At 41.6% G+C, this 24,347-nt stretch overlaps 1 protein-coding gene across 2 annotated transcripts in view; it reads right to left on the bottom strand.

Moving 5' to 3' along the window:
- Nucleotides 1-16,026: 16,026 nt before the first annotated feature.
- Nucleotides 16,027-24,347, bottom strand: part of CAV1 (caveolin 1) — a 29,152-nt gene continuing 20,831 nt past the window's right edge. For both annotated transcript variants that reach the window (XM_084621121.1, XM_084621122.1), the window contains exon 3: nucleotides 16,027-18,172. In XM_084621121.1, the coding sequence (XP_084477247.1) occupies nucleotides 17,831-18,172 (342 nt within the window). In that variant the 3' untranslated portion in view covers nucleotides 16,027-17,830. The remainder of the gene's footprint in view (nucleotides 18,173-24,347) is intronic.

The raw sequence follows: 24,347 nt of genomic DNA, 5'->3' as shown, positions 1-24,347 counted from the left end.
CAAGCCAGTAACTCCTTTCAATGACTCAACTGACACAGTAAAGTGAGCAAGATTTGGTTCAATTACTAGTTTTGGGATCTGATTTTCCATGGTCAATAGTAAAACTCTTTTGACTTCAGTGGGAGAAGAGTCAGGCCAATTGTGGCACTTTGAAATTCCCACCATAGATATACAAGATACAGATGCCTCTGAAATATTTCTTACTTTGAGGGACATCATTAATTTGAGTCCCGAAGTTCCTTATGTTCTCCCATCACTTTTGATACTGAAAATGATTTACATCAGAAATAGAGAATCATGAAAGAGGGGTTGTAGACAGTGCTGTTTACAATAAAGGAGTGAATCCCACAGCATGAATACTCTTTGTGTCCCTCATTTTGTGACTTTGTCAGACATTTGTGCTTTGGCAGGTTGGAAAATACAAGGTACAATGTTTATAAGGGCCAAATGTCTCCCTAATGCAGCTCCAATGTCTTCAAGCATCTGACACTGCTGATGAATTAGGCTCACTGTCTTAAAAATAGGAAAGCTTTTTGATTTTGTACAGTTGAACTTCAGAAATTATAATGGTTACTTCAACTCTTGTATTTTTGTTATCGTTGTTGTGAATTGACAAAAATCACACACTAAGCTGAGTTATGACTGGAAGTGTCTCTATTTGAGAAAGAAAAATGTTTCCCTCAAGAAAGAAAACCTTGTACTCTTTAGTCTTAGTCTTCCTACATTTTTGTCTGTGAGACTCAGGGCTCTGATCGTATGCAGTTTGAAAAATGTCCAGCTCACAGGCCATGTGGGATGGGTTTAGGTCAGCAAAGATTTAGATGTCAAAACTAAATATGGTTATAGGGTTACACTCCAATTTTTTGCCCATTACTCAGACTACAGCATGGCATGTATCATCTACCTCTTCTGTTTCTACTGTTGTAGATCTCATTCCAGACAGAATTTATTCCATGTTTAAAGATAAAGCAGTTTTAATTAAATCTCAGAGAGCTCCATTTATCCACAAAGAGTATATTTCGGTGTCTACCTTCTTTCCTAACAGTGAAGTTGAAAAGTGTATTAAAAAGAACCAGTATTAAAAATGAGAGGGATATTACATGCTAGGCTCACTTATAAGGCTCCATATTACAGCACTGACTTCCAGTTGTATGGATTGCCTTTGTTTTCATATTATAATCTGCCAAATATAGGATAACAACACAAATGAAACATATTCTTGTTATATCAGGCTGTATCTTTTCAGCAACAAGAAGTCTCAGAAGGAAAATTTTATAATTATAAAAAAGTACAGAAAGCACAAGTTCTCATGAGAGCAAGAAACCTACATCATCTAATGATACCACATTTTACAAAGGGACTTGGTCAGATGACTAAATGGACCAAAGGATGCAGGTGGGGCCTGATTCAATACTTTGGAATAGCCCCTATTTGTCTTAATAACACTGTGTTCAGTATGTGTTTTAAATGTATTTAAAACATGTCCTGTAGCAGCACTGTTCATAAGACATTCATCTGTGTAGATGCAACATTTACTTTAATGGGCATTCCGCTTTCAACTTTCATTCAGAATTAAGTATGATACCATTAACATACAGGAACCAATGGTTGATAGGACTTGAGTGCACAGATGCATAAATTCAAGCAAGTGTATAATCCCAGTGAACTCAATGAGACTACTCATGTACTTAAAGTAGGACATGTTCTTAAGTACTTTGCTGAATCAATATATTGGTGGGGAAATAGTTGGATACCTGATAGTTATCTCTTTGCACTTTAGAATTTCTGAGCGAATTTGTGGCAACAGAGGATTTCTATAAGATACCAAGAACAGGAGTTACTCTTATAAAAAAAATTGACTTAGATGGCTTAGTAAATTGGTATTAGATACAGCTGTTCCAGATTTTTTAGTTGAACACTTTTTAGTAAAAAAAAACAAACAAACCTCTTTTGCAAAACAAAATTTTTTTTGCAGAAAATTTGGCCCTAAAAACCAAAACTATTTCCATTTTCAAAAGCGCCAAATTGAAAATGTTTCATTTTTAAAAAGTTTTCTGTCTATGCAAAATTCTACTTTTAGGTACCTGATTTAAATCTATGCCAGATTCATGAGGAACAAAAGACATTACTGTCTAATCACTGTTTAATGGCCTTGTCATAAATATAAAGGGAAGGGGAAACACCTTTAAATCCCTTCTGGCCAGAGGAAAAACCCTTTCACCTGTAAAGGGTTAAGAAGCTAAGATAACCTCGCTGGCACCTGACCAAAATGACCAATGAGGAGACAAGATACTTTCAAAGCTGGGGGAGGGGAGCGGAAACAAAGGGTTCTCTCTGTCTGTGTGATGCTTTTGCCGGTACCAGAGCAGGAATGCAGGTCAGAACTCCTGTAAAAAGTCAGTAAGCAATCTAGTTAGATATGCGTTAGATTCTGTTTTGTTTAAATGGCTGATAAAATAAGTTGTGTTGAATGGAATGTATATTTCTGTTTTTGTATCTTTTTGTAACTTAAGGGTTGGCCTAGAGGGATTCTCTATGTTTTGAATCTGATTACCCTGTAAGGTATTTACCATCCTGATTTTACAGAGGTGATTCTTTTACTTTTTCTTTAATTAAAATTCTTCTTTTAAGAACCTGATTGCTTTTCCTTGTTCTTAAGATCCAAGGATTTGGGTCTGTGTTCACCTATGCAAATTGGTGAGGATTTTTATCAAGCCTTCCCCAGGAAAGGGAGTGTATTGCTTGGGGGGGGGGAATATTTTTTGGGGGAGAGACATTTCCAAGTGGGCACTTCCTCTGTTCTTTGTGTAACACTTTGGTGGTGGCAGCGTTTAACCTAAGCTGGTAGGATAAGCTTAGGGGGGTCTTTCATGCAGGTCCCCACATCTGTACCCTAGAGTTCATAGTGGGGAAGGAACCTTGACATGGTGGCAGAGTGGTGGGATTTATTTGAAATCATTTTGAGATTTTTTTTTTAAACCAGAAGCACAGAAGGATTTTAAAAGATTTTAAAGGGTTTTGTAAAAGGGGACAAAGCAACAAACATAACAAAAGGGATTTGTCTTTTGTGAGCTGGAGTTTCTCTACCTAAAGGCAGGGTAGTTAACCTCCTGCAGGGAAATTCACAAGTCTTCACAGACCTGAAGTTTTTTTTTTAGCTAAGAGCAACTAGAGGGTTTTTCTGTCTATTTGCCTGGAGACAAAGGTGTTAGTTTTTTTTTTTAAAAGGACTTTTTCTGTAGGCTGACAATCACTGTCAGAGAACACAGGTATCCAGTTACAGCACAACCTATTTTTTTGACAAGCCAAGTTCTTTTGTTTGTTTGTTTTGTTTTATTTCTAACTCTCGGGTGTAAAGTTAGTTAAAAAGAGAGAGGCAAACATGACAGAAACCAAGGCAGAAAAAAACCAAGAGACTGCCCACAGGAGAGCTATGGAGGTAGAAAAAAATCAAGAGGCTGCCCACAGGAGAGCTATGGAGGCAAGGGAAGAAGAAATGGAGGAGAAGAAAAAAGAGAGGAAGTATGCAGAGGAGAAAAAGAGAAGAAGCATGCCCTGGACATGGAGAAGGCAAAGGCTCAGCATAATAACAATCGTTCTCCAGGTACCACTTTACCTCACATCCCAGGAAGTTCCCCACCTACAAGGCAGGCGATGATACTGAGGCCTTCTTAGAAAACTTCCAAAGGGTCTGCCTTGCGTACAGCATCTCTACAGAGCAATACATGGTAGAGCTGAGGCTGCAGCTCAGTGGACCCTTAGCCGAGGTGGCAGCTGAAATGCCTAATGAACACATGAACAAGTATGAACTGTTTAAAACCCAGGCAAGAGTCAGAATGGGCTAATACCTGAGCATTCCTGTCAGTGGTTCAGAGCCCTAAGGTGGAAACCAGATGTGTCATTTACCCGACATGCCTAGCACACTGCGAAACATTGGGATGCCAGGATATCAGGAGCAAGTGTTAAATCTCCAGAAGAGTTGCCCTTCCTAATGCAAATGGAACAGTTCTTAGAGGGTGTTCTTGAGGAAATAGAAAGATACATCCTAGATGGGAAGCCCAAAACTGTAATCGAGGTGGGGGAGATTGGAGCCAAATGGGTGGAAGTGGCAGAAAAGAAAAAAACTGGTCGCAGTTGGAGCAGATACCAGAAGGGACATCCTCAGACCACACCCTATGACCGGGGGCAGCCCAAGGCCCCACCTACCCCCCAAGGAATTCTCCAGCCACCTTATTGTCCTGCCACACGGTTCTCCAGCAACCCACCTCACCCCAGTGACCCGTCAGCTGGATGATGTTTTAAATGTAATGAGCCAGGACATGTAAAGGTCAACTGCTACAAGAACCCCAACAGATTACAGTTCATTGTACCGGAATCACACCAGAGTCCTCAGGCCCAGATGCCTCCCAGATGCCCTCGGAGCGGAAGGAAACTGTGAGTGTGGGCGGGAAGAAGGTCACACCATGGAGGGACACCGGAGCACAAGTGTTGGCTATCCATGCTTCCTTAGTGGACCCCAATTTAATCGACCCTGAGATCCAAGTGACGATTCAACCCTTCAAGTCCAACTCTTTCAATTTGCCTACCGCCAAGTTGCCTGTCCAGTACAAGGGCTGGTCAGGAATGTGGACTTTTGCAGTCTATGATGATTATCCCATCCCCATGCTGTTGGGAGAACACTTGGCCAATCATGTGAAGCTAGCCAAGAGGGTGGGAATGGTCACCTGCAGCAAGGCTAAGCAAGCTGTCACACCTAGCTCTGTTCCAGAAACTTCTACCAGGACCAGGTCAGAGATGATGGAACCGGACCCCATGCCAACGTCTGCAACAGCAGTAGTGGATCCAGTCCCAAAGACTCAGACAGAGCAAGTCCCAGAACTGGAACCGGTGGAACAATGAGCACCAGACCCATTGTCAGCATTGAATCCAGTACTTGCAACCTCAACACCAGAGGGCCCCACCGACCCTGAAATGGCAGCAGCCGATAACCCTACACAAGAGGCTCAGCCGGAGCCTGAACCCCAACATAGTGCACCAGCGGAGAGCGGTTCACAGTCAACGGAAACAGCCCCATCCCCTACATCACTTCCAGAGGGACCAAGCCTAGGTCCACAATCCAATGAGGAACTCATGTCTCCAGCATCAAGGGAAGAGTTTCATCTGCTTCCTGTTTGGTCTGGAAGCCTCCAAAGAGCTTGGACAGTGGCACGGAGCAACCCACCGCCTCTCAGCCCTTCTAATCGATCCAGGTTTGTTGTAGAAAGAGGCCTTTTATACAAGGAAACTCTTTCTGGTGGACACCAGGAAGACTGGTTTCAGAGTAGCAGCCATGTTAGTCTATATTCACTAAAAGAAAAGGAGTACTAGTGGCACCTTAGAGACTAACCAATTTATTTGAGCATAAGCTTTCGTGAGCTACAGCTCCCTTCATCGGATGCATTCAGTGGAAAATACAGTGAGGAGATTTATATACACACAGAATATGAAAAAAATGGGTGTTATCATACACACTGTAAGGAGAGTGATCACTTAAGTTGAGCTATTACCAGCAAGAGAGTTGGGGGCGGGGGGAGAGAGAACCTTTTGTAGTGATAATCAAGGTGGGCCATTTCTAGCAGTTAACAGGAACGTCCGAGGAGCAGTGGGGAGTGGGGGAAATAAACATGGGGAAATAGTTTTACTTTGTGTAATGACACATCCACTCCCAGTCTCTATTCAAATTTAAGTTAATTGTATCTAGTTTGCAAATTAATTCCAATTCAGCAGTCTCTCGTTGGAGTCTGTTTTTGAAGTCTTTTTGTTCTAATATTGCCACCTTTAGGTCTGAAATTGAGTGACCAGAGAGATTGAAGTGTTCTCCGACTGGTTTATGAATATTATAATTCTTGACATCTGATTTGTGTCCATTTATTCTTTTACATAGAGACTGTCCAGTTTGACCAATGTACATGGCAGAGGGGCACTGCTGGCACATGATGGCATATATCACATTGGTAGATGCGCAGGTGAACGAGCCTTTGATAGTGTGGCTGATGTGATTAGGCCCTATGATGGTGTCCCCTGAATAGATATGTGGACACAGTTGGCAATGGGCTTTGTTGCAAGGATAGGTTCCTGGGTTAGTGTTTTTGTTGTGTGGTTGCTGGTGAGTATTTGCTTCAGGTTGGCGGGGCTGTCTGTAGGCAAAGACTGGCCTGTCTCCCAAGATCTGTGAGAGTGATGGGGTCATCCTTCAGGATAGGTTGTAGATCCTTGATGATGTGTTGGAGAAGTTTTAGTTGGGGGCTGAAGGTGATGGCTAGTGGAGTTCTGTTATTATCTTTGTTGGGCCTGTCCTGTAGGTGACTTCTGGGTACTCTTCTGGCTCTGTCAATCTGTTTCTTCACTTCAGCAGGGGGTATTGTAGTTGTAAGAATGCTTGATAGAGATCTTGTAGGTGTTTTGTCTCTTTCTGAGGGGTTGGAGCAAATGTGGTTGTATCATAGAGCTTGGCTGTAGACAATGGATCGTGTGGTGTGGTCTGGGTGAAAGCTGGAGGCATGTAGGTAGGAATAGCGGTCAGTAGGTTTCCGGTATAGGGTGGTGTTTATGTGACCGTCGCTTATTAGGAAGACTGGCATCCTCAGAGAGAGTTGGGATTTCCAACTAAGTACTGGGTCAAGCTTTTGAGCTTAACCCACGATCATCCTAGTGGCCACGCTGGGGTGAACAGGACCAAAGACCATTTGGGGAGGTCATTCCACTGGGAGGGAATGGGCAAGGATGTTTTTACCTATGTCCAGTCTTGGGGTTTTCCCCACTCTTTGGCATACCTCACAAGACCTGGTCAGAGTCCCTCTCCAGCCACTCCCCGTCATTGACGTTCCATTTCAGCGAGTAGCTGTGGATATTCTGGATCCTTTTCTGAAAAAGACACCCAGAGGAAAGCAGTACATATTGACTTTCATGGATTTTGTCACCCAGTGGCCGGAAGCAGTAGCTCTAAGCAACACCAGGGCTAAAAGTGTGTGCCAGGCACTAACAGACATTTTTGCCAGGGAAGGTTGGACCTCTGACATCCTCACAGATGCAGGAACTAATCTCGTGGCAGGAATTATGGAAAGCCTTTGGGAAGCTCATGGGGTGAATCACTTGGTTGCCACACCTTACCATCATCAAACAAATGGCCTGGTGGAGAAATTTAGTGGGACTTTAGGGGCCATGATACATAAATTCGTAAATGAGCACTCCAAAGATTGGGACCTAGTGTTTCAGCAGTTGCTATTTGCCTACAGAGCTGTACCACATCACAGTTTAGGGTTTTCACCATTTGAACTTGTATATGGCCGCGAGGTTAAGGGGTCATTACAGTTGGTGAAGCAGCAATGGGAGGGGTTTACACATTCTCCAGGAACTAACATTCTGGACCTTGTAACCAACCTACAAAACACCCTCCGAACCTCTTTAGCCCTTGCTAAAGAAAACCTACAGTATGCTCAAAAAGAGCAAAAAGCCTGGTATGATAAACATGTCAGAGAGCGTTCCTTCAAAGTAGGGGACCAGATCATGGTCTTAAAGGCGCTCCAGGCCCATAAAATGGAAGCATTATGGGAAGGGCCATTCACGGTCCAAGAGCACCTGGGAGCTGTTAATTATCTCATAGCATTCCCCACCTCCAACCAAAAGCTTAAGGTGTACCATATTAATTCTCTAAAGCCTTTTATTCCAGAGAATTAAAGATTTGTCAGTTTACAGCCCAGGGAGGAGATGATGCTGAGTGGCCTGAAGGTGTCTACCAAGAAGGGAAAAGTGATGGTGTCGTGGAAGAGATGAACCTCTCCATGACCCTTGGGCATATGCAGTGACAGCAGATCAAGGAGCTGTGCACTAGCTACGTGCTGACATTCTCAGCCACCCCAGGACTGACTGAACAGGTATACCACTCCATTGACACAAGTAATGCTCACCCAAGTAAAGCCCAACCTTACTGGGTGTCTCCTCAAGCTAAAACTGCTATAGAATGGGAGATCCAGGATATGCTACAGATGGGGGTAATCCGCCCCTCTGGCGGTGCATGGGCATCTCCAGTGGTTCTAGTTCCCAAACCAGATGGGGAGATACGTTTTTGCATGGACTACAGTAAGCTAAATGCTGTAACTCGCCCAGACAACTATCCAATGCCACGCACAGATGAACTATTAGAGAAACTGGGACAGGCCCGGTTCATCTCTACCTTGGACTTAACCAAGGGGTACTGGCAGGTACCACTAGATGAATCCGCCAAGGAAAGGTCAGCCTTCACCACACATGTCGGGCTGTATGAATTTAATGTACTCCCTTTCGGGCTGCGGAATGCACCCGCCACCTTCCAAAGACTTGTAGATGGTCTCCTAGCAGGACTGGGAGAATATACAGTCGCCTACCTTGACAATGTGGCCATATTTTTGGATTCCTGGGCAGAACACCTGGAACATCAACAAAAAGTTTTTGAGCACATAAGGGAGGCAGGACTAACTGTTAAGACTAAGAAATGTCATAGGCCTAAACAGTGTGACTTACCTTGGACACCAGGTGGATCAAGGAACTATCAACCCCCTACAGGCCAAAGTGGATGCTATCCAAAAGCGCCCTGTCCCAAAGTCAAAGAAACAGATCCAATCCTTCTTAGGCTTGGCTGGATATTACAGGTGATTTGTACTGCAATACAGCCAAATCGCCGCCCCGACAGACCTAACCAAAAAGAAACAGCCAAATGTCGTTCAGTGGACTGAAGAGTGTCAGAAGGCCTTTAACCAGCTTAAAGCGACACTCATGTCTGACCCTGTGCTAAGGGCCCCAGACTTTGACAAACTGTTCCTAGTAACCACCGATGCATCCGAGCGTGGTGTGGGAGCAGTTTTAATGCAGGAAGGACTAGATCAAGAATTCCATCGTGTAGTGTTTCTCAGCAAGAAGCTGTCTGAGAGGGAAAGCAACTGGTTGGTCAGTGAAAAAGAATGTTACGCTATTGTCTATGCTTTGGAAAAGCTACGCCCATACGTTTGGGGACAGCGTTTCCACCTGCAAACAGACCATGCTGCGCTACAGTGGCTTCATACCACCATGGGAAATTAAAAAAAAAAAAAACTTTGGTGGAGTTTAGCTCTCCAAGATTTTGATTTCGACATCCAACACATCTCAGGAGCTTCTAATAAAGTGGCTGATGCACTCTCCCGTGAAAGTTTCCTAGAATCAACTGGTTAAAATTGTCCTTGAGATGTGGAAAATATTGTTCGTCTTTATATACTTAGTATATTTAGAGGTGCATGTGTCTTATTAACTCTGTTTTCTCCTAGAGCTCCAGGAAGAAATCACAGGCAGCGTTTCACCCTATCTGTGATTTGGGAGGCGTCATAAATATAAAGGGAAGGGTAAACACCTTTAAATCCCTCCTGGCCAGAGGAAAAACCCTTTCACCTGTAAAGGGTTAAGAAGCTAAGATAACCTCGCTGGCACCTGACCAAAATGATCAATGAGGAGACAAGATACTTTCAAAGCTGGAAGGGGTGGGGGAACAAAGGGTCCTCTCTGTCTGTGTGATACTTTTGCTGGGACCAGAGCAGGAATGCAGGTCAGAACTCCTGTAAAAAGTCAGTAAGCAATCTAGTTAGATATGCGTTAGATTCTGTTTTGTTTAAATGGCTGATAAAATAAGTTGTGTTGAATGGAATGTATATTTCTGTTTTTGTATCTTTTTGTAACTTAAGGGTTGGCCTAGAGGGATTCTCTATGTTTTGAATCTGATTACCCTGTAAGGTATTTACCATCCTGATTTTACAGAGGTGATTCTTTTACTTTTTCTTTAATTAAAATTCTTCTTTTAAGAACCTGATTGCTTTTCCTTGTTCTTAAGATCCAAGGATTTGGGTCTGTGTTCACCTATGCAAATTGGTGAGGATTTTTATCAAGCCTTCCCCAGGAAAGGGGATGTAGTGCTTGGGGGGATATTTCTCGGGGGAGACATTTCCAAGTGGGCACGTCCTCTGTTCTTTGTGTAACACTTTGGTGGTGGTAGCGTTTAACCTAAGCTGGTAAGAATAAGCTTAGGGAGTCTTTCATGCAGGTCCCCACATTTTTACCCTAGAGTTCAGAGTGGGGAAGGAATCTTGACATGCCTATCTGAAATGGATTTGTGGTCTCAGTCTAGTAGTTTTTAGTGACCAGACCTCCAGACATCACAGAAACCACCGACACAATGAACTTGCATTAGCTTCCTAGTTGTCAGTTCCAGCAGAGCCAAAAACTCCATGTCCATGGAATTATCTTCTTGCCCTTAAGGCTGTTTTCTCCAGGACAGAAATTAGACATGTTTGCAGGGCAGTATGGGGAAGATTGCATCTCTGCTGCCTCACTTGTACCATGCTTGTTCTGGAAACAGAGGACTTATTCCCAGTGAGCTTTCCATCTACCATTTTTCAGGAATATCCAATCCACTTTAAGATGTATTAAAAACAAGATGTGGACTAATTCCCTGCAACAGTCATGTTCTTTATCTGGACTTAAGTATGGAGAGTACATTTTTTACCAGTCTTGGTTACACAACTAGTTCTAATGTACAACTCCCGCAGGGTATAGATTCTGCTTCAGACAATATTCTTGTATTTACACATGTTCAAAATAGATTGTACATGGCCCTGCACCTGCTCCCATTTTAAGCCAATAGCAACACTCCCATTGACTCCACTGGTACAAAGTCAGACTCTCTGAGGTTGCACCAGAGGTCGTGCAGCATCAAATGAGTTGTTGGGATCAGTTCAGAATGTATACTGGATCAGTTCAAAGGCAAAGGGTATGCCTTTGACTCCATTGTCATGAATGGAGCCACAAGTAATCCCATGAAGCAAAATAAAAAAAAAAAATCCAGTCAGTTGAAATGTTTTGTTTGGATAAAATTGAAACATTTCATTCTGATTTTGACTTTCCAAAAGTTTTACAGCGTATAAAATTAAAAATGGAAAAATCATTTGAAAATGGAAACTCAAAACATTCCAGGCTGAAAAGGAGAGTTTCGGCCTTTTTGAAAGGCTTTTAAATCTTTTTCTGTAAGATTTGGTTGATATCAACACGTTTCCACAAAATATAGTTTTGGGGGAAAAAATTGCATTTTCTGAAGGAAAAACTTTTGGTAAGAAAATTTCCAAGCAGCTGTAATGATGAGCGTCATATTGTTATAGATTCATATATACCCATCTTATTGGACGTGTGGCATAGCCTGTGAGATGAATCCTCCAAAGTCAATCCTCTGTGCTCTTAAATACAAAAAACAAGACACCCATTTTAGTGATCCTGAGCGTACAACCTAGAACTGTGGAGTGCTGTGCACCTTAGCTTTCCAGCCTGGGCTGACTTTCATGATGCTTTGCCCTTGAAAAATGGCAAACCCCTCCAGGTGCTGTTATCACTCAGCCACTCACCCCCTGACTAATCTAATTGCCTTCTATGATGAGATAACTGGCTCTGTGAATGAGGAGAAAGCAGTGGACATGTTATTCCTTGACTTTAGGAAAGCTTTTGACACAGTCTCCCACAGTATTCTTGCAGCAAGTTAAAGAAGTATGGGCTGGATGAATGGACTATAAGGCGGATAGAAAGCTGGCTAGGTTGTCGGGCTCAATGGGTAGTGATCAATGGCTCCATGTCTAGTTGGCAGCTGGTATCAAGTGGAGTGCCCCAAGGGTTGGTCCTGGGGCCAGTTTTGTTCAATATCTTCATTAATAATCTGGAGGATGGTGTGGATTGCACCCTCAGCAAGTTTGCAGATGACACTAATCTGGGAGGAGAGGTAGGTACACTGGAGGATAGGGATAGGATACAGAGGGACCTAGACAAATTAGAGGATTGAGTCAAAAGAAATCTGATGAGGTTCAACAAGGACAAGTGTAGAGTCCTGCACTTAGGACGGAAGAATCCCATGCACCGCTACAGACTGGGGGCCGAATGGCTAGGCAGCATTTCTGCAGAAAAGGACCTAGGGATTACAGTGGACAAGAAACTGGATATGAGTTTACCATAGCCCTTAGAAACCATAGCCCATAGCCCTTAGAAACCACATTCATTGAACCAGGACTCATTGTGGTAGGTGCTGTACAAACACAGAACAAAAAGATGGTCCCCACCCTGGAGGTCTTGCAGTCAGATATCATCTTTGCAATAACCTGATACAGTGAGAGTTGGAAGATTCTGTGCAACATGTTGGTACTGATATTTTTATCTATTGTTTTAGCTATATCCATGATCAGTACCAGTTGTTGGGAAGGATCTTTGCTTGGAAATTTCAGTGAATTGTCCATCATTGTTTCCAACAGAAAGGGAAACTTCTAAGGAGTGTATGGTAGAGATGACATACTGGGAGCTTCTCTGGGGGTCCCATCAGTTTCTGCAAAGTACACTTTCTGTATGGTGTTACGCTAGCAAAAAAACCCTTCCAAATGTTGACTGGATGTAATCAATGAATGCTGGGACTGACTGAAATGCCAGCAGCAGGAGAGGTGTGAGACAGCAGTCGTTTCAGTGGGATGTTGATTCTGAAGTTTAATTATAATAATTTAAATATCATCATTGTGACCTGTTTTGCAGCTGATCATTTGAGTACATTTATCCATGTCACAAGTTGGCTCCTGGCTGGGGCTGCCTCCTACAGCAGACCACAGCACAACAGGTGCACCTAACTTAGTTTCCCCTTTCCTCCACTCAGTGTAAGCCCCTCCCTTTTTCCCCTGACGCAGGGCCCCAGTCTCCAGACCTCCCTGCCAGAGAGAGACCAGTCTTCCTACAACCCTCCACTCAGGTCTGCAGTACAAGAGCTCCCCTTCCAGCAATGTTCTACTCCCCCTCTTGGGATGCTGCCCCTGCTCAGAGATCCACCCTCCTACAACAACCCTATTGCTTCCTGCTCAGCTTTGCATGACCAAGCTCGACTGCACTAGCCTTCTGCTCATCAGAGGTCCCCAGCACTGGACAGTTGTCACCAACAGCCTTCTTCCAAACTCCTCACCAGCAGCTCATGGTTTCTGCCCTCCTTCCAACTCTTTCCCTCAGGTAATTCTCTGCTGCTCCTTCCTGACTCTCCTGGTCTCAGGAAGCACTCACCTGTCCATCTTCTGACTCTCTTCAGCTGTTGTCAGGCAGCTCTCACCTGCCCCTTTTCCTGGTTGATCCCACTGTCTCAGTCTCTCCCCATTTATGTGGCCCAGGTGCCTTCCCTTAACCTCAGTTGGGAGGCAGCTAACCAGTCACAGGTGCACTGGTCTCTTTCTTTTGAAATAGTCAGTGCTGTCCTGTGACAATCCAGCTATTTGGAGACAAGTGGTGGGGCTGCGGCTGTATACAGTGCTTGAATTGAGTAACATTGCATTGGCCCCAAATTTGACTCCTGGCAGGGGTGTGCAGAGGGATTTAAATTTGACCCCTTTTGGAGGGGCACATGTTGTGCCCCCACAAGGAGTTTGCTCTCCTGCCTCCCCATCCGGCCCCGGCAGGAGCTCGCTCTACCCTCCCCCCTGCACCGGTCCTGGCAGGAGCTTGCTCTTCCCTGCCTCCGCAGCCTTGGGGCTGGAGAAGTTCTGTGCCCCCGACCATTATTGGGAGCGCCTGCTTGCCCCTCCCTTGTGCACACCCCTGACTCCTGGACTATTGGTTGTTGTCTACTCCCTCAAATGGACCAGTCTTTATGTTTGCAGCCTCTTTCTTTGGCTGGCTAGCTGCTGTTCAGACTGTCCCACATTATATTCAGCTTTTGCATGCTTTGGTTTGTGGTTGGCTTGACAAGTTTTGAACCGTTTCCCCCCCAGTATAATTCTATTGCGGTTTATGACTTTCCTTTAAGTTACATACTGATTCTTCAGTCTCTCTTTAGAATACGTCCGTCCTGTGCAACGTACCATTTGGTTTTGATTTTCTGGGCTAACTCTTTTTACATTTAGTTGCTGAACCTTGTTTTCATCTGTGGTTTCCTGCCAGCAGGAATTCTGGCAATGTGTGCACCTGGAGCTCTGGTTGCTGGAAGTGGGGGAGATGGGTGTTTTGATATGTGATAGTCTATATTCTGCCAATTGCCAGAAAGTTTTACACGCCCCCCCCCACCACCTTTTGGTTCATTCAGGCTGCGTTGTGCTGCTCCTTGCATGTACAGTGGCCTTACACCTGATTTAACTGTCCAGAGAAGAGTTCTTCTTGAATAGAGCTGGTGAAGGGCTGCCCCCACTCCTGGTTAAGGGATATGACCAGGAAGAAAGTTACTGGCTGTGGCAGTCCTGTACCTCGCTGGTCCCTGCTGCCAGAATAGGGCCTGAGGGCAGTTGGCAGTTTGTATGAAATAGAGCAGCTTTCAGTCTGCTTTGTTTTATGCTGGGGACTGGGCCTGCATCCAGAAGCTGTGGGATCAGGGAACATGAAGGTAACCTAAAGCCACCTTTATCCTCATCCCAGTTGAGCATAGCTTTTTGGACCAGAGGATCTGGGATCTGAGTCTATAGGGCAGTCTGACCCTTTAGTAATGTACCAACCTAGCAATGTAAGGCCTTGTCTACACTACAAATATACCTGTGGCAGGCAATCTTCTTACACCATGGTTATAAATATGGTTCCAATTTGTAGTTTAGCGTGGACCTTAACCATGTTTTATAACCAGGCTAAAAATTATCATGACTGTTCCCTGCCATTATTGAACAGCATGGCTGGAAACCTGTTCTGCAGCAAGAGCCTAATCTGCCACGGCAGTGTAATACCCATCTAGTCCTCCCTGATATAAACTCCATCTAGTGAGTTGCTACAGAGGATGAAAAAGAAAGTCAGATCCCCATGTTCCCCGGAGCCTCTTGCTGATGTGCCATTGTCAGGTGGACAAGTTGGACGGATGTTTTTGTCCCAGGTATATCAAGCCCCTTTCAAAGGAAAAATAACACAGCATTTCAGGCATTTTAAATATTGCTATCCTGTTTTCTGCACAAACCATCCATATATTCATCCGCTCCAGGTCCACATTTCATTCTTTAATTTATTTTAAAATGTTCTCTGTTTTAGAAGCTCTCTTCATTCACTCTGCAGGGAAATTAAATGCATTGCTTACTATATTATCACTGAACACACTGTCCTGTGAGTGCAGAATGTAGGAGAACTTACCTCGTGCTAATGTTTGCAATTTGTGCTTTAAAGCATAGCTAATAGATTTATGGGCTCAAAATGTGATATCCTAATTTGTAGCACGTGTTTGTATTATGGTAAGAGGATGGCAGATACCAAGTAATAAACCTGAAGGAAAGAATTAGCCTGTCATATGTTATGTCAGTTCAGGACTGGATGAGAGATGCAGTACATAGTACAGTATCTACAATACAAAAAATGGTTACGATAAACAGTGGTATTGGTTAAGACCAATATTGTTCCCATTGAAGTCAATGACAGAACTCCCAAGGAGCTCAAGTGTGGCAGGATCAGGCACAATGTCTTTTATGCCAAATGAAATATACAATAATACTTAGCTCTGACCTAGCGCTTTTCATGAGAACAGCTCCAAAGCACTTTACAGGTATCGTTACCCCAATGCCTGAGGAATGGGAAGGTGAAGTGAATTACCTAAGCTCACCCAGTAGCAGAGCTGGGACTAGAAGCCACATCTCCCAAGTCCCAGTGCTGTGTACTATTGACTAGCTAAATAATGTCAATGTATAACAGTGAGGGAAACAGAATTTACTGTTGTGAAAACCTACTCCTAGCAAACACCGAGTCACCACCCCAGGTTTATTCACAGGGTCTTTCTCAAGAATCATTCCATGATTTATTTGACTTTTACTCAGGAGATGTTTGGTCTTGCTTCTTACGGACAGGTTTCAGAGTAGCAGCTGTGTTAGTCTGTATCCGCAAAACGAACAGGAGTACTTGAGGCACCTGAGAGACTAACACATTTATTTGAGCATAAGCTTTCGTGAGCTACATCCCACTTCATCGGATGTGAGATTTGTGAAAATGGCTTTTTAGGTAAAGAATAATTCAGACAGGAGCTACCATTAAACATTTTTTATTGCGTAGATTGTAGGCTTTGCAGTACATGCAAAATTAAAAAAAGGTGGCAGTTAAATCTGTAAGCATATAATAGCAATGTAAATGTCTAGGATCAGCAATGTATTTGGATTAGGGACTAATAAGTCTAAGTGAACAGACATCTTTCAGGATACACAGTTTACATGATAAATCAAGGAGGCCTTTTCAAAGTGATTTTCTTCATATCAAGATAAAATATTTCTTGTTTACAATCTTGCTTGTTTTTAGTACTGCAAAATCTCTATAATAGTACACTCTCAGTTCTGTATATAGGAAAACCATAAAACTCTACCCATACCAGGGTCTGTTTTAAATGCAAAACAAAAGTAGTGAATAGGTTTGCAATGCATGTGCCTATAAAAGAGAGAGAGAGAGAGAGAGAGAAGCAGCAGCTGCATCCTCCAAACAGATTTAAATGCACTTGTGGCAGAAATAGAGTGGAAGGCACCACTGATTCATATGAAGTATTAGGCAGAAAGCTTTGACGATACCAGACAACTTTATGTGCATTTCAGGTTTTAAGGGTTCAAATGCTTCATGCAAACCTTATGAGGATGTCCTCTGAACTCAGTAACATCACTGTAAGGTCAAAGGCTCCCATGGGTCACAGCATAATATGTTGCAAATGCTTTATTTTCAAGGGCTAGTGCTTTGCAACATTTGACAGTTTCACACAGTACCCTCCATTAAGACTTCCTGATGGCTGCAGCTCAGCTAAAAAAGTGGAACACAATGTGGAGTTTCTAAAGCATCTCTTGTGATGGATTAGTTTGGACTCAGCAAAGCGTGAATTCTCCTGAAACTAATCTGTGAGCTAACAGCATGCTGACCTCGGCTGACAGGAAGGTTTTTTAAAGCTGGCTTCTCTCAGAGACAGCTCATAGTTGGTATGATACAGCATGAGTTTGGCGCACCTGGATTATTCATTTTTTAAGCCAGTGTCATCTCAGACACATTTGTGATGTTTACTGGTGTGATGAACACCTACATATTAGCTAAGAGACATATCATAAGTCACTGCCAGAAAAACATTTTAAAAACAATATTTTTTAATTTTGATCTTCAGTTTGCTTCTGTAATTATAGTGAAGGGCTGACAAACAGTTGGCAGCAAACTTTCAGGATAGCTACTATGACACAAGAAGGCATTAACTGTAGCTTTTTATGGACATTCAGCATTCAGACATGGCAAGTTTTATGTGTCAAAGTCTCTGACCTGATAAGGCATTAGATTTTCAGAACATATATTAGTTAAGTAATTTGTTTATATCTGTCTTTTCATATCTGACCATTACAGTAAATGGCTGTAGTCAACTGACAATACAATTGAAAAAAGAACATTCTTTTAAAACCTGCCAACTTGTCAGGTTCATTCTGCTGCAATAGCTTTATACTGTTTGCCCACAATAAAATGAATGGCATGACAGTGTTGGAAAGCATTTTTGCAGTTCTTTATTATATCATTGTGAATGTATCTTGCAAGGAATGAATGGAAGGCTAAAAAATCCCCCAACAAAAGCACATCAATATGTTTATCAAATGGTCAGCAAAATGATATGCGGCTGGAATGGGAGAGTAGCAATTCAAGATCATTTTGAAAAATGCAGAGTGAAAAAAAATCCAGTAGGGATAAATATTAGTAATGAAAACCGAACACATGATTCTTTGTTTTGGGCCAGTATATTCACCAGCGGTTGCTGCAGATTGATTTAGGAGCCTTGAAATTGGCACACAAAAAAGACTCTCCAGACAGAGAGCTGTCCTTGAAGCATCACTTATATTTCTTTTCGTATTGTTGCCCGGATAGTGCTGAACATTTTGCCGATGGCCTCGAATAATCGGTCGCAGAACGTGTGGATGCAGATAGAATAGACCCGGCTGATGCATTGGATCTCAATCAAGTAGCTTCTTATGCATGGCACCACTGCCCAGATGTGTAAGAATGACAAAATGGCAAAGTAAATACCCCAGATGAGAGCCAGAGGAATGCCAAAGATTGCCGACAGTAAGCGATAAAACCAGTATTTTGTCACAGTGAAGGTGGTGAAGCTGGCCTTCCAAATCCCATCAAAACTGTGTGTTCCATCAGGTTCAGCAATGACACCTTCAAAATCAATCTGAAGGCAAAGAGGACACAAAAACAGGTTAGACAGATATTCAAAACTGACACAGATGTGTGGATTCCAAATACCCTTTGTCTTAACAGTGATCTACTCATTATGGCCTCGATTCAACAAAACATTTAAGCATGTGTTTAACTTTGAGCATGCAAGTCCCATAGATTTAGACACTTAAGCACATATGTACATTAAGCATGTACTTACGTTTTTGCTGACTAAAGATAGGGTTACTCATGTCATTAAAGTCAAGCACCTGCTTAAGTAATTTGCTGAATCAGGACTTTAGTCTCCGAATTGCATGGAACAGTTTTGTGGACTGTGTGAAGCATCTGCATGTAAGTGTGTCTAAAATATAAAACGAGCCTCTGCTAATTGTGGCTAGCAGATCTGTTCATGTAACTGGAATGGAAGCTCAGATTCCTGGCCTGGAGTTTCCTTCCATGCTGGACACAGGGTAATTGGGTCATGGACCCCAAAGGAAGTAGCAAAAAAGAAGAACAAATGGGGACACCATTTTCAGGCCTCCAAAGGATATAAGGAGAATTGCACTGTAGAGAAATGCTGCTATCTGACTGTGAACCAATCCTTGAAGGACACAAGAAGATACAGCAGACAAGCATCTGCTTTCCACTTACAACAGTGAAACTTCAGAGCCGTGTCTGGGGTTTCTCCTAATTTATATGATCAGGGAAGTGAGATCAAGATTAGGCTCCATATATTCTAACGTAAATATGCAATGCTCTGGAAGAGAAAACTAGTATTAAAAAGAGGAGCAGCAGTTCTGCATTGCAAAATCACAATATGCAATACGGTAGAATGAATGGCTTATAAACAGTAGTAAAGATTTCCATGCAAACCCTCCCATTTTGCAAAAGCATTTAGAATATGTAAATAATTTTAGACTTACTCACACTAAACAGTGAATTTCTGTCCTGTCTCTTGAGGCCCCTCTTAATAGTGAAACAAGTTATTGTTGGGTTCATGAAAGTGACAAAGTATTGATGTTAAAGAGTTATGATACGTTTTGTGTAATTTTCTTTGAATTCTAATGAGAAACAGCTCTTTTGACACTGGGCTTATCTGGTTGTTAAAGAAGAAAATTTTCTTACAATGAAAAATTGAATACTATGAATTTAAAAGTCTAAATTTTTGTAAGAAAATAGTTGCTTTCCTAAAGCACTGTGAGTGGAGTATTATGTGGCTATGTGAAATTATTACAAGTCATTTATTTAGACAATTTTAGTGCATTCAGAAAATCTATTTTAATTTAATAGAATGAGGTTAAAAATCCCAATAAAAGCTTTTCAAATTAAAGTGCATCTTTCCCTCATTTATTTCCTATAAAATCAATTATAGAGGAGCAAATATTGAGGAAAAACAAATTTAAGCCATTAAATATCAACCCAACATTTTCATACCTCCTGATCATGGAAGGGTTTAACCTGAAAGGTGCTGATTGTCTTCAATTCCTACTGTAATCAGCAGGTTCATGTTGCATGTTCTGCCTCTTGAATGACTGGACCCTTAAATTCCAGCCACTTCACACTGTGACATATATGTTACCATGAAACCAAGCTCCAGACTTCAACAGTGCAACAGGGACTTCTGTCTGATTCAAATGAACCAGAAGTCATTTTCACATTCCAAGGTGACAGCAATTTAATAGTTTGTAAAATTTTGACAGCTCAATGTAAATTGAAAACTAGAAACCCTAGATATAAATTATTATTTTATTAGATGTATTTGAGGTATTCAGAATCTAGACACATTTTATGTAGCTTAAATCAAGAGCAAACAATATTTCCCCAGTCATGTGAAGCACACACCTAATCACCCCTCTGGTAACCAAGCCAACTTCTTGAAAGGTGGGGAAGACCAACTGGAAAACCATATATCTTGGGATTTCAGAACCTGCAATTTGTGGAGGACGTGATTAATGAGATGCAGCTTACATCATGTTCTGAAAGTGGCCAGGCTCCAGCTCACTTCTGATAGGAGTGAATTCTAGAAATGAGGAACATCTGCTGGGAACATTTAGTTCCAGAGCCCATTCACCCTTGATAGGCAGGGAAAGAATTTCTGTTAAATGTTGGCATTGTGATGGGGAACAGAGGGACAGCTGGCCTTTGTGATAACAGGGTTCTAGAACTTTTAGGGCTTTATGTGTAGTCAAAGGTAGTAACCAGCACCTTACATTTCACCCAGCAGAAAACTGGCAGCTAGTGGATATGATGGACCACAGATGCAATATGCTCTCGCTAGTCTGCTCTGCTCTGAAGATAGGAAACCACATTTTAGAGGAGTAGAACCTTTTAATGGGCCTTCTGACTGTTCCCTGATAAAGTGTAATACAACAATCCAATCTTAAAATGATAAAGACATGGACGATTATAGTGAGGTTTGCATCTCAAGGGAAAGGATGAAGTGTTTCAGTCAGTTGAGGAAGACAATGATTTTTCTGACCTTCTGGGAGTAGAGGAATCTACTAAAGGTCCTGAGATGGCAAAAGCATTGTGACAATAGGTGGACAGATGCCTTCAATAAAAATAGCAGCCACGGTCTATGCAAATTCTACAAAACGTTTCCTGCTCCAACATGCATCACATTTATCTTACCCAAAGTGAGCCTAAGAGATCTATCTGGCTTTCATTCAGATTTACCTGTCTCTCCACCAGATTCTAAGGGAGTGAAATCAGTAGGAGCTGGATCAGAACCTAGGATAGCAGGAAAATGATTCTGTCTGTCTGGGCCTGATGAAAAGGAGACATAGAGCTGCTCCTTACTCCCAAGGACCTATTGGTGTGGAGTGCCACAGGTTTCAATCTTAGCCCCCTCATATTCAAAGTATCTGAGAGGGGAAAATTGTGAGACATAGTATGGCATCTTCAATGTGTTGAGTGCCCAACACAACCTTCTGGGAGCTCGCCTAAAAAAATAAGTATGTAGCCATCTATAGTGATTACATCCATTCGTGCCACATCATGCAGTCATCTAACTTAAAGACAAGCACTCTTGACTGAATTTTCTAATACCACCCTTAGAACACTTATTGAATTTTTACAGTCAGTGTGTGGGGATGACAGTTCTTTAAACTTGTGCTTTAAAACCAAACATAAATAGTTGTTAATATACCATATTTATAACAGCACCCGATGATGCATCTCTTTAATTCTGGAAGTGTCAGGGGGTTCTCAGTTTGAGTTAATCATTAGGAACATCTTTACATTGTAGTCTGGTTCTTGCACATACGGATCATGGGTTGACACTCTGTTGGTAAGATACCTGGCCAGGCTCATATATTAATATTTAGAAGAAATACCCTTTCGTACACATTTCATAGTTTTGACTATTATAGCCAACCTGTGCAAAAACTCACCTGAAGGAAGTGCTACAATAAAGGGTGCATATTTTACAGGTCTCTGTTGAAATGCCAAAATATCCAGGAAGCTTAATTGTCATAACATTTCCATTACAATATTAACAGAAACATGTTGAGACATAATAGTTCAGCCCCATGTCACACAAGCTAAACATGTGTTTGATATAATCCACTGCACAGGATATTTAGCGTGGCCAACATAACCAAGCAGAGTAGGTCAACAGGAAAAATGAACATCACAATAGTATTCCACGGCAACAAATTAAAGCAATTATATATATTGGTGGAAAGAACAATACACTCATAGGAGCTGATACAAATGAGACTGCTGCCAAGAGTATGGGTTTACTGGATCAGGCTCAATATGCCACACACACAGCAATGGTTCTTTAATGTGCTTTTCTAAGGCACAGCACATTTGTTAATTACACAATTCTCAGCAGCATCCTACTCTACCCTATGTTTATGGAGTCAGATACTTTTAACACCTTATGGGATAGGGAATGTAATCATTAACCTCTTCTGTAATACCTGTAAAGATGACAAATCATGTACATAAATGGATAAGCAGCTAAAATTGTATTTCCATGGAGACCACCTCTTATTGCAATATTGGGAATGTGTTTGGCTTGAAAGTGCATAGCTCTGATTTCTGACACTGGATGTAAATCCCTGTAAATTTGTGCAGTCTCCACCCAGCTCCAGACACAAGTCACACACTCGCTGTAGAGTCATTAGTTGCCATGTCACCACCATGGAGGATCTCATTTTATTCAAAAATTCCAAAATAACACTGTCTAATCCTCAAACCAACAGCTGGTCTACACACAGATGGTGAAATCCTGTCCCCACTGAAATCAATGTGAGTTTTGCCATTCATTTGAGCGGAGTCAGGGTTTCACTCTGAAATTCCAATAGTTTAAATCAGTTTCTAAATCAATTTGTTTAAATGGATACAACTTCCTGGTGTAGTGTCAGTTAAGGATGGATAATATTTTAGCTTAATTTGGTGTGTTACTAAGCCTAAGACTTCTCCCCAGCCCGGGCTACTTGCAGGTTTCCATTCCCAGGCTAATTCTTCTCCCTGGTTCTGCAAATAGCAAGCTATAATGATACTTGTTTGATCATCTGCCACTCTGAAGAAGGCTCTAATAGCACAAAAGTGATTTTTGGTACTTCTCTAAAAGAATGATTTCACCAAATGAAAACAAGTTTTCTAACCAATACAACAGCATATAGGGTGACAGTCTGGCCTCATTGATGTCCATGGCAAAACTCCTCCTGACTTCAAAGAGGCCAAGGTTTCATCCATGGAATCAATCTTCCATTAGGAAAACGTGTTATACGTGCAATGGAGACACAACTCTGTATTTTTTATAGGAGCTGTGCAGAGCCAGAAATGTATAAGGAGTTTGTACAATATAACTCAACCTAATTTAAAATATAATAATAAAAAAAATCAACTTTAAAAGCTAGGATTGGCAAATGTCTTTTCTTCAAATAAGAATTAGAAACAGTGTATGGTTTTGTAGCTCATATAAATGCATTAAAATGTTTTTCATATTAGAAAATAACTCCCTGTGAAATCAGTTTAGAAAACTAGGGGCTTTTCTCCTGTAAAGTTCTACAGTCATCCAAGCTCAATACCATCAATGAGCAAAGATAGAAAAATGGAAATTTTTTTACTGTAATGAATGAAACATATTGCTATGCTGGCAATCTTGTGAGTGACTTCAAAGAAATAAATATACTCCAATTTCTCTGTATTTCCATTAAGGCTTTGTTAGGATTGAATGGTTTATACTTTTGGACTTTTATAAATGATGCTGAATACTTTTGTGCAGCACGTTGGCCTATAAAATAAATCTGTGAATTTGCAAGTACAAGTTAACCAAAATCTAGTAACATATGTTAAGAAAAGTAATCCTTGCTTGATGTGTTGTGACATTGTTTGGTAAAATGAACTGTCAGGTGGTGTTGAATCCAGTCAAATACATTACAAAAAAATGTATACATGCAGAAGTGAAAAAAAGCCTCATTTTCATTAGGACAGGGTCTGGATATTATATTTCTGTTTCAGTAGAAAGCTTGGAGTTTAATGATCCATGTGCTGGAATTTAGATGATTCTAAGACCTGCAACACTGATTTCTAGAGCCAACCTTCCTAACCGGGCGTGGAACATATGAGTGTGAATCTATGCAGTGTGTATATTGCCTCATTCATGAACATAAAAACATGTTGTTAAAAAAAGACATTTCTGCAATAGTTAAGATAACAAGCTTTAGGTTATAGTAACTCTTTCCCCAAACTATACAAGGATTTTTCTAGTTAAGCACATGAAAACTGTCATCAACATTCACTTTTGTATCACATTATGCTAACGTTGGTGAAACATAAAATGTATTCAGCAACATAGATTTATTTGCTTCCGCAATGAGTCAAATTGCTCCTCAAATTAGTTCAGTGCTCATCCTTTGCATAAAGGGTTTTTAGGATTAGGCCAAAAGTCTTTTCACGCATCCAGAAGGACCGCAGGATTGAGTTTGCACAGGCTGGCTGTTTTACAGGAGAATTTATTTTTTTTCAACTGGCTCATAGTAGAAACATTAAATCTTACTGGGAAACTAACTTTGCATTGAAGCCCTTTAGCCCTTCTGAGGCTGCATCTTTAACTTACCGGTCGTTTTTGTTAACAACAGACTATCTTTTTGGCACCCAAAAAAAGAAACTATATGTTTACATGGAACTCACAGAGCTGTTAAAGTAAATGATTAGAATCACCCATGTGCTCA

Source organism: Lepidochelys olivacea, assembly GCF_965140295.1.
Source record: "Lepidochelys olivacea isolate rLepOli2 genome assembly, chromosome: 1".
In the NCBI taxonomy this organism is placed as follows: domain Eukaryota; kingdom Metazoa; phylum Chordata; order Testudines; family Cheloniidae; genus Lepidochelys; species Lepidochelys olivacea.
Note: the sequence above shows the minus strand (reverse complement) of the source record. Positions and strands in the feature narration are given on the sequence as shown.